Source organism: Carassius gibelio, chromosome B3 (genome assembly GCF_023724105.1).
Source record: "Carassius gibelio isolate Cgi1373 ecotype wild population from Czech Republic chromosome B3, carGib1.2-hapl.c, whole genome shotgun sequence".
Taxonomy (NCBI): Eukaryota; Metazoa; Chordata; class Actinopteri; order Cypriniformes; family Cyprinidae; genus Carassius; species Carassius gibelio.
In genome coordinates this window covers 17,626,330-17,637,867 of record NC_068398.1, presented here as the reverse complement: position 1 = coordinate 17,637,867, position 11,538 = coordinate 17,626,330, and the positions used below count along the sequence as shown (strand labels likewise).

General features: G+C 36.2%; 1 protein-coding gene across 1 annotated transcript; it reads left to right on the top strand.

Moving 5' to 3' along the window:
* Positions 1-5,720: 5,720 nt before the first annotated feature.
* On the top strand, positions 5,721-11,378 carry dlx4a (distal-less homeobox 4a). The gene is made up of 3 exons (XM_052551821.1): positions 5,721-6,231; positions 7,277-7,470; positions 10,836-11,378. Exons 1-3 carry the CDS (start codon positions 5,928-5,930, stop codon positions 11,082-11,084), a joined length of 747 nt encoding a protein of 248 aa, XP_052407781.1. The 5' UTR covers positions 5,721-5,927; the 3' UTR covers positions 11,085-11,378.
* The last annotated feature ends 160 nt before the right edge of the window (positions 11,379-11,538 follow it).

The window sequence follows — 11,538 nt, the reverse complement described above, 5'->3', positions numbered from 1 at the left end:
CATCTCTGAATCAGCGACATTTTTGAGTCTCCTCTCTGGAGCCTCGGGGCACGGACACACCCGCTGCTGAAAGAGGATTTGGCTAAGGGGCCGGAGTAGCTGGGCTACATTCCTCTGGCTGATTATTTGTGAGACTTGTGTGGAGCAGCAGAGTGTTACAGAGATGTGGCTCTTGGATATCATTCAAAACCTTTAAACAGCATTTGAAATCCCCATTAGGAGTAACAGCAGTTCAGCAAACTCAAACTGGGAGTGTTTACTCTACCCAAGCAATCTGACATTTACTAGACACATTGAATGCTTGTGGAAATAACAACAATTGATATCATATAATTTAGGTCATTAATCATATTAAACTGTTCCTGGTCAGAGTGGCAAAAGAGCAATGCAGAAATTCAAATTTTATTTATAATATTTTGTAAGCATTTAAATAGAGGAACAATCAATGAATGAACAAACATGTTGTCATCAATAAATTACATGTTAGGCATCCAGACAATATACATGCTAGGCTTTTATCTCTAATCACGTTTAAGTAATTACCACTTACACAATACTTTGACAATTGTCTTAGCAGAAGTGTTCTGCCTAGGAAAATATATGCAAGCCTTTTCAAGGTTGTCACTTGATTGCCACAGGGATGATAGATGTATATGTATGTATACAATTTATGTATTCCCCCTTAAGCACACTTCATGTATACACACACACACACACACACACACACACACACATACATATACATATACATATACATATACATATACATATACATATACATATACATATACATATACATATAAATATACATACAGTCAGGTCCAGAAGTATTCAGACACTGACTGAGATTTTGTGCTTTTGCCTTTATAAATCACTACAATGGATTTGATTTGTTTTTATAAAATCAAGATGTGATTGAAATGCAGAATTTAAGTTTTAATTCAAGGGGTTGAAAAAATATATAATATAAAATGCTTAAAAATTACAGCAATTTTCATACACAGCTCCCCATTTTCAGGGACAGAAACGTAATTGACAAATAAAAATAATCAAAAATAAAATGTACATTTTTTATATATTATTGGAATCCTTTGCAGGCAATGACTGCCTCAAGTCTAGATCTCATGTTCAGCACCAGAGACTGGGTTTCCATCTTTCTGATGTTTTGCCAGGCTTTTACTGCAGCCGACTTAAGTTGTTGTGTGAGGATCTTTCTGCCTTTAGTTTTATCTTCAGCAATTGAAATGGATGATTAATCAGGTTGATATCAGGAGACTGACTTGGCCATTGCAGAATATTCCACTTCAAAACTCCTGGGTTGCTTTAGCTGCATGTTTTGGATCATTGTCCGTTTGTACTATGAAGCAGCGCCCAAAGATTTTGCTGCATTCGGCTGAATCTGGGCAGAGAGTATATCCCTAAACACTTCAGAATTCATCCGGCTGCTTCTGTCTTCTGTCATGTCATCACTAAACAGCAGTAACCCCGTGCCACTGGAAGCCATCCTCATGGCTTTTTTTTTTTCATGTTTTTGGCAGAGTCTGATCTGGCCTTGTCTGTACCTTGTGGTGAACCCTCTATAATTGCTCTGGTGAAGCCTTCTCTTGTTTGCAGACTTTGACAGTGACACTCCTACGTCCTGGAGAGTGTTCTTCTCTTTGCTGGACGTTGTGAATGTGTTTTTTTTTTTTCCATGGAGAGGATCCTCCGATCATCCTCCACTGTTGTCCTCCATGGACATCCAGGATGTTTTATGTTGCTGAGCTCACCAGTGTGAAGGAATAGCCCACATCTGTCATGTAATGGCTTTTGAGTCAACTGTCCAATTACTTGTGGTCCCTTGAAAAAAAAGGGGGAGGGGGGGTCCATATTAAAGAGATTCAATTCCTTAAGCTTTCCTCCAATTGTGATGAGAATACTCTAAAATTAAAGCTCACAATGTGCATTTTAAGCCCATATTCATTATCGAAATTGAATATGTTTTGGTCAGCAGTGTAAATAACAAAAACTGTGCCTGTGTCCAAATATATATGGACCTGACACACACACACGTGTCAAAATCACCGTCCACAGTGCTCACCAGATCCAGATCACCTGACTTCTAGTTCCCAGCACCTGTCACAGCCCATCACGCTCACTATATCCTTGCACTCTCCCCTCTGACACATTGCCTGGTCTACAGTTTGCTATGAAATATTTACCTGACTCCTTAACTCTGATACTCCACCGCTCTATTTCCAGTGTTTCCATCTGTATGTGGAACTCGTGTGTGTGTGTGTGTGTGTGTGTGTGTGTGTGTGTGTATAGGCCTATGTGTATATATCCACTTCAAATGTTGACGTGAGTGTGTGTGTCGGTATTATATCTATCAGTGTGTGTAACAAACTTTTAGAATTATATTTATAGTATAAATATTATATTAAAATATATATTAGCAATATTTTGGATGGATGTAAAATGTAGTAGAAAACACTGAAGTTCATTTTCAAGTAAAGAAAACAATAATAATAGGGCTTGACCAAATATAATTCACGTCTTTATAATGGATTTAATTAGATCATATAAGTTAAAAGATGTTTGATTGTTTTATAAAACATAATTCTGAAATGAATTCGTCCACAAGAACATCTGTCTTGAAAACAAAGTTTGGCTTCAGTTAATAGGAATATTTGACAGAATCATGAAATATTCATTTATAATTAAACATATCATTTATAATTAAATGATATGTTTATGGGTTTATGGGTTGCCACGTCTGCATTAAAATTGTGATTACCTTATATAAGATGGATAAGAGGATGAATCTTCGGGATGTTAATGGGTAAATCGCGTCTCTTCACTGAGCAGGATCATTTTATTATTTGCGAAACCAGAACTAAAGCGCACATGAAGTCGCCTTTGAGTGAATTTTATTTTAAAATGTTTGGAAACATCTAATATTATAGATTAACCGAAATAGCTAGCTATTATCAGAAGTGGTTTGTGTTTAAATCCATTTATGGTCCGCATATTTAAATGATTCCGTATGCAGAGGACATTTCTGGCCCAGAAATAATTTATATTAAAAATATTTGAATGAATAAATAGGCTATACATTTCATAGCGGTTTCAATTAGCTCTCTTTCTACCAAAAAAAAAAAAAAAAAATACATTTTTTAAAAAATAGGTTAATAAAAGGATGGGATTAAATTAATAATTCATAACTGACGACTATATTCACCTTACTGGCAACGTCAATGAAAGATTACAACTGTGAACGGACGTTTAGGTACTTTTGCGCTGGATGTCATATTTGTGTATCACTTGTGGATCTGCTACACAAGACATTATAAGCCCATTTGATAACTGATCCACACCTAAGCTAATTACAATGTAGCCTGCTTCAAAGAACTTGGATTGCCTGTCAATTTAACAAACTATCTCAATTGTCATACCATACCATTATCTCACATATTACTTATGTTCCATATTCTATTTAAATTTCTCCTCAACTCTTTTTGTATTGATTTCACAGGCTTTATGATAGACCTATAGGCTATGCCTTCCTCATCCACTGGAGTTCACCTACATCACGAGAGCACTTGTCAGCAGGCTTCAGCTTTAGTCAGTGAAACACGTGCCATAGCATTATCACCTGCCCTCAAATCATAGGTGACATAAACACACCTACACAATACACAGTATCTGAGCAACAGAGTGCAGAAATATACATGCATACACACCAGAAGAGAGACACACACACTGTGACGACGCCAGCTAGTCTGGCCTGAGACGAGAAGTATTGTTATTAACCTCTTTTCCCCCAGTGTGAATGAAAACCAAAGTGAGGGTATATCCTTGTGTTATGACTTCAGGGGCCTGCTTTGTTCTCCTCCTCTATAATGTACACGTAATTACAGGATGGGATGGAGAAACGCTTTCTTTCTTTGTGTCTCTCGCGCAATCCTCGCTTTCTCTCTTATTCTGGCCCATGGACTTATCGCACTTATCGCTGTCAGACTTTCTCCTTCTTCGTTATCTCCCTCTCCTTCTCTGCCTTTCTGTGTCACATTTGCTAGCTTAGTCAGTCATAGAGGATTATAGGCCTATACGGTTTAGCTCAAATAGCACCAAATGTCAGGGAAATATTTTGGTTATGTTTATTCTCTTTTCAACTGTGCAGTATACAAGATAAGTGCATTATGAACAAACGGGTTAAAATGTGTCTATATGAATATAAAATAACATGCAAACAATGTCGTCATGTTTTTAACACAACTAGAGTTTCACTCTCCACAGACTTTAAAGGTGAGGTTTCAGTCCGCACAGGCAGGCTTCAGGACTGCGCATCGAGGCTGGGCGGGTCGTGACGGGTTGCTTGTACCTGTGTGTTGAGGAATAGGCATATTGGCATAAGATAAAAGCACCTATAGTTTGTGTAATTATCTCGTCACGTCACTATTTTGGTTTAATAACGCGTGTCCTTCAACCAAAACATGTAACAGCCTCGCGCATCTAGCGGCTCTTTCATTGCTCCTCCTCTCATCCGAGATGAAATGAGTTTGACGGAAATCAAACCAGGCGGATTAATTAAGCCGTGGGCTGCTGCAAATCACCTCGTCTTGTCTCACTTCGTTATTCATTTATAATTTGCTTGAGAGCTAAACCGTTTGCCTAAAATAACTAAACCGGATTTCTGTCGAAACATTCCTGTGTCCTCATAATATTAACGTTAAAGAGAAAACGGCAAAATACCTTAGAATATTATCATAGAATAGCTAATCATAAAAAAATAAAAATAAATAAAAATAAATACATAGGCCGAGCCTATGTATTTCTAAAGATGATAGTCGTACGTTAGCTATTGTAAATTTTGTGTATAAAATCTATAACAAAAATGGGCTATATTGTTTGGAGGTTAAAATTAATAAGGCCGTATAGGCTATAATTTTATTTCAATTAGGCCTAGCTGTTTTATTTAACCTAAGTAAAATTTGTGTATGAGCTGCTCTTACATGTTTTAGAAGTAAACATTTCGAAATGTAATGTTTCCAAAATTCCCTTCGCTTAATTATACATCACGTTTAGTTTAATTTTATTTAATAAATTAACAAGTTCGTTTCTTCCTTTGTCTAAAAGATTGTTTAATGTTGTTTAGTTACTGCATTAGCCTATTTTAGTTCGTGTTCATAGTGTTTCGTCTTTATGTTCTCGTATTTTCATATAATTTTGATAACAAATTGTCATAACTAATCATGTGATTTCCATATCACTTAGGTCTAGGTCTAGGTTATTCTCCTAATTGAAAAGGCTTGAAAGCATAAACTGTACGTGACATTATAGTCTACAAGGCTATAATAGCAGTGATTCACAAAAATCCTCCGTAATGCTCGAAACACAATAAATAGATATGGCAACCACAGTTGTCACTCACACATTTAGGATGACAATTTTATGTAGGCTATTTGCATACCCATGGCCCACTGATTAATCTTATTTGTCAACCTTTGTAAATCTTATCGTTTAGAAGACTTTAACGGTTTTGAGATTTCCTAAATGCCCTGTTTTTATTTCTCGGTATTAATACAACGAATCAAACGAATGTTTTTAAATTGTGTTGTTACATCAAAACCTGAAAACTTGTGGATTTTTTCCGTACATATTACACTGGTGACGTCATTGCGTCTAAAGGAATGACGAGGACGGCTCGTGCAGCCAATAAGAGAGCGCGTTCTCACTGCTGGAATTAACTCCAGTATGTGACGAGACTGCAGAGATGAACTTCACAGACCTCATACACAGCCAAAACGAAAGCAAACACACGAGCTTCGCGTTTTCACGGACATGGATCTTTCTAATGGACCTCTTTAAGCGATGGAAATCACATGACTTTTAAATAGATGCTGCTTTTTTATGATGCATCGGTCTAATGGACATAACTCAAAAAAATGACTATGACTTCACTGTCTGAAAGTTTGGTGGCTTCAGACCCCTCAAAATCGGCTTTTCTGGAGTTCAGTCACGGTTACCAGTCTCAGCAGCAGCATTCGCCCGGTGTGTCCCACGCGCACTATCCGGTGCACGGTTTGCATCAAGGCGCACATTCGCAGTACGACGCGGCCTTCTCCTCGGGAGCTGCTTCGTACCACGGCCGTCCGCTCACTTACCACTATCCCACAGCCCATCACCACCCCGCGTACCTGCCCTATCAACACAACAGCGCAGTCGGACATTCAAGAGTAGAGGATGCAGGTAAAGTGCGCTTTCCATCACCTAGATTAAAAACCTATTACTAAATTCCGTGTTGCGCCAAAGTTATGCTATGGCTGAGAAAATTAGTTATAGCCACGGGTCGCAGCATTTGTGATTGTTTTCCGAAAACAGAAATACTGAATTTTGGTTTGACATGAACGATTATTGCTCCTGAAATTTGTTTCATTTAATTACTGACACAATTCTAATTAATAACGTGCCAAAACGTTTAAAGCCCCACCGTGAAATGGGGCAAGAAATAGCCTATTGCAAAGTTTTATATCTTCACAATTTTTTTAAAAACTGTCTGAGCGCGTAAAATATCCTGAAGAAATAGAAATGCTCATTTAAAGCTCAGAATAAAGACAGGAGATTGAAAAAACACGGTAAATCATGAAATCACTGTCAAAAGCTAATTGTGGATTTAACGATTATTTTAAGAGAGAGGATATTTGCTTTAGTTTTACTCAAATTGATAGGCTACGTTGCTATTTTTTTCTAATGCCATATTAACCTTAATGTCATCGCAATATGAATGAATATAGCTGAACCTGATGACTCCAATTAAAAAATCAAGTGGCCCAATTGTTGGACCCCGCTCACACACACACGCGCGCGCCTGTCTTTGAAACTTGTCTTTAGATTACAAGATCAAAAAATTGAATAAATAATTACTGGCTTGTTTTAGACTAACTATTACACACTTTTAATAATTATATAGGCCCGAATATTTAGCCCATTTACCTACCCTTTCTTTCTTTTTTTTTCTTTTCTTTTTTTATTAAACTGAGATTTGACAATAAAGTTACAAAGTATTAATATGGACTAAAACACAGGAACTGCCTTTTCAGATATTTCATAGTGAAAATGTCTATTTTAACCCTAATGCCTTATATGCGTTTTTAACAAACGTTTTCTTCTGACAGAATGGCCTACACATTTTTGAGAAATTTTGATTCATTATAGCCTACAGTTATTAGTAGCCTACCTTATTATTTTTATTATTTTAGCTAATTGTTGTTTAATATTTAATCTTCTGCTCAAGATTCCGAGAAGCAAAGTTCCATTGAAAGTGGAGAGATCCGTCTGAACGGGAAGGGGAAGAAGATCCGCAAGCCCCGCACGATCTACTCGAGCCTGCAGCTTCAGGCGCTCAACCAGCGCTTCCAGCAGACCCAGTACCTCGCGCTGCCGGAGCGCGCTGACCTGGCGGCCAAACTGGGGCTGACGCAAACACAGGTACACAGGAACATACGAGAAACACTGAATCAAACATCAACAAACAATTCCGTCTGTGCACCACGATGTGTGTATTATCTGTGTGTAGGGTCCAGTCTAAAAAGAAAAATGGCTGATAATAAGAATAAGAAATTTTCTTTGAATATCAGAAGGCTGGGTCTAGTCTAAGAACAATACAAACCAACGCGAAGCCTTCAACAGGTGAAGATGTGTAGGTCTGTGTTTTATAGGACTGTTTGGGAGAAAGCTGAACGTTTAGCGCGTAAAGGGCGGTTCGTCCTTAGCTCGCTCCCAAAATAGCCTACAGCGTTATCTAAATATTGAGTAAAAATGTTTGTCAAATATAAAAATCACTTAGCCTATCGAATCTTTATCAGGGACAATGGAACGAAAAATAAACCATAATAATGGAGGCCTATTTTGCATTAGTCCTATTATTAAAAAAAAAAACATGTCTTATACTAACGTATATTTAAGTGTTTTGTAAATATAGCACGCACGCACGCACACACACACACACACACAGTTTTGTAAAAACGATAATTCGTGAGCTGTGCCTTCCACGGAATGACAGGCAAGTAAAGAAATTCATAGGCTCACGTTGATAAGCACAATTTCGAGGTGTGATGGGCTGTTCTTATTATTTCTTATACAATTAATACATGAACCCTGCAAAAGCTTTTCACCGTACTTTTCGCAATCAAACAAGACAAAATAAATAAATAAATAAATAAATGTGAGCACGAGTCTCTTCCTCCTTCATTGGCAGGTTCTAATAATTATAATTAATGCTTCTATAATTAAAATTTATTGCATAATTGCAGTCAAAAGTTGATACTGCACAGTAGGCTAGATAAAAGGGAAACTGTACGAATAAATCCCCGTATGTAGAACAGGTCAACTTTTTTGTTCAGATTTATATAAAAAAGTAAATATCCAGCTGTCATTTACAGCTGAGGATTGTACCCAAAATAATTTACTGAATATTTATTGCAGTAACAGTTCCCCTATACATGACTTTGTTAGGCACATACATTTATTCTAAATTACTTCATTCTCATGACAGTGTTTTTAGAAATAATGCATTCTATTTTCTTCCCAAGCATGCAGAGTTAAAATCTTTAGAGCAGCAATATTTCTGAAACCCTGATTAAATAAACTCCTAATTATTTCTTGCTTTATATTCAGCAACATTAAATAACATACTAAAACTTGTTTAAAAACTTGTCTAAAACTAAACATTTTCAAAAATAAATCAAATATCAAACTTGCAATACGAACATCTTATTAAAAAGTATACTCATCTTTCCCTCCCATTTAACGTTTCCACTCAGCTCCTCTCTAATCCAACCTTACGGTGGCCCACCTGACTTCACCCTACACTTCAGTAACTAATGAAAGGACACACTGAAGCTTCTAGAAAAATTACAAACCATCCACCCACACACAAAGTCTAACTTCCAAACAATGAAAACTTACCGAACTCAGAAAGCAATTTAGAAAATCATATATATATATATATATATATATATATATATATAATTAAAGTTACTCTTAGATGATTTGTATTAAAGCTTTTCATTTATTTTCATTTTATTTAGCTTTTCAAATGTTTTTATTTAATTTTTTATATAGATTGAAAGTCTGGGTCTGGGTGTTACAAATACAGAAATATGAATTCTTCACTGATCTGTAATAGAGATTATGTATAGATCAGTGGAATTGTTACATTTTTAAAACTAAACAAAGAGTGAAAGTGAAACTTTCTGGTTTCTGAAACTTTCAATATTTATGGTCTGGAAATAATTTATACATTATTTTAAACACATCATGACCTTAATTCCTACTAATTGCTCTTATTATCATAACAACTGTAAATGAACAGTTTTTGTGTGTGTGTGTGTGTGTGTGTGTGTGTGTGTGTAGCCTATATTAAATCTCCAATACAATTACATTATAAATACTCTGTGGTTTGGAAACACATTTTTCATTGACTAGTGTTATTGTTTTCTCTTGGGGACATTTACAGATAATAATCTGTTCAGATATTCAGCACAAATATTCAGCAGAACTGACACACATATCAAAATATATCAAAAAGATGTTTGCGTGATAGTGTGTGTGGCCAGTTTGCAGAGCCAAATACTCTTTTATAAGCAGTTGAGATTCTGTCATCACTGCCGTCAAAAAGTGTTGAATGTTGCCTCTGGCTCTTGTTCCTGCTTTTTAGTCCAGGCGGCTCATTTAATCTATTTTATGATACATGCAGATATCATTTTAGTGATAAAAATGAAAGCATCACCACATAACAGAAATGTTCTGAAAAGCGGCAATATGAAAATCACATTAAAATAAAAACATGAAAGCCTAAATTAGAATAATTATTTTGTGTATCAAAGGAAACGGTAAGGGTAATTGGACTTTTATCCAGCTTTAAAGTCTCTTGGAAAACATCACTTTAATTGTTTCATTATAGAAGATTTTACAGCTCTGTGGGTGTCACTTTGATTGTAAATTCACAATTAGTATGAATTTTCCACCTAGGTCACACAATTAAGAAATTAAAAACACCATAAGTATAATATCATGGGTTGTTTATGTCATATATTCTTGAAAAAAAAGCATGCACAAGTTTGTGCAAGGGAGAGTTCTGGGTAAAATTTTGGAGTGATTAAATAACAGCAACAACGTTTGGAGTTTTGTTTCATCCAAAAATCTGTCAAGCTTTTCCCCCTTCTCACTAACAGCCAGCTCAAGCTGGTGTTGGCAGAAGTTTGTGTCAAAAAAAGAGAAAGAAAATAAAAACAAGTCATGCTGACTCAAAGCTGGCAGAAATTCTTCTGATACTGAAAATCAGGGTTTGTAGAGCTTTACAGAATACAAAAAGACAAGAAAAACTTCCCAGTGGTTAATAGTGTAAAAGTTATCGGTGATATCGGTGAGGACAAGATGCTCTTCCAAAATGATAGCAACATCAATGGTTTCTTTTGGAAGCACTTCCCATTGCTCCTCCTCTGTCAGAATCAAGATGCCCATGTCAATGCCCTTTACTAATTCTTCAGTTTCACGAGATGGCTGAAAAAACAAAAAAAGAAGAAAGTCCGTTTCTTTGAATGGCTGATTTTGGTGATAACTTTATACAGCATCATCATGGAGTTTGATGTTTTTCATTGGCATTTTATTATTAAACTACAAATGTATTATTACTACAAAAAATGCTTACTGTTCTGCATTTTTATAATTCCTTCCAATCTTGCTCAACATTTGTTTAATGAATAATACAAATGTAAGTTCATCACATACTTGTCAACTGATGAAAACATGTGTTTAAATAACTAATGCTAATCCAAGTGCAAATGTTGCAGGTGAAGATATGGTTCCAGAACAAACGTTCCAAGTACAAAAAGATCATGAAGCATGGCTCAAGTGGACCAGAAGGAGAACACCTTCAAGCAGCTTCTGCAACACCATGTTCACCAGGAATGCCACCCCTGTGGGATGTTTCCATGTCAAGCAAAGGTGCCCCCATCCACTCTGGAGGATATATGAACTCTTTTGGACACTGGTACCCTGGTCATCATCAAGACCCAATGGCCAGAACTCAGATGATGTGATGGGATGTTTAGGACACTCTGCAGTGTATCGGCATACCCTCTACTGATCCAACCATTTCGCTCTGTTTCAGATCACACCAGCCCTTTTTAGCACGGTTTACTCACAGTCAAACGTTCTTCAAGTTCCTCCCCAGTATTTTCTTCATGAAGATTTAAAATGCTGACATTTTTGCTGGGAGGTTTTTTTGTTTGTTTGTTTGTTTTTTTAAAAAAAGACTGAATAAGCAACCTAACCTAAATGTGGATTTTGTAAACTCTTGTAAATCTGAATAAAATGCCATTGTCTGATTGCCATTTATGTCTATCTTGTATTTCAAAGCCTGCAACCTCTGTCATTCTTTCTGACCATTTATCAGTCTATTGCAATTTTATAAATAAAGTTGCATGCATAATAATTTTAAAATAATTAACTGAATGTTTAAAAAAAATGGAGTATAGCGTGTCAAGCCACAGG

Excerpts from the sequence above, each read along its gene's own strand:
- dlx4a (XM_052551821.1), top strand. The coding sequence starts at position 5,928 with ATGACTATGACTTCACTGTCTGAAAGTTTGGTGGCTTCAGACCCCTCA. Across the intron at positions 6,232-7,276 it reads TTCAAGAGTAGAGGATGCAG|ATTCCGAGAAGCAAAGTTCC; the intron begins GTAAAGTGCGCT and ends CTTCTGCTCAAG. Across the intron at positions 7,471-10,835 it reads TGGGGCTGACGCAAACACAG|GTGAAGATATGGTTCCAGAA; the intron begins GTACACAGGAAC and ends CAAATGTTGCAG.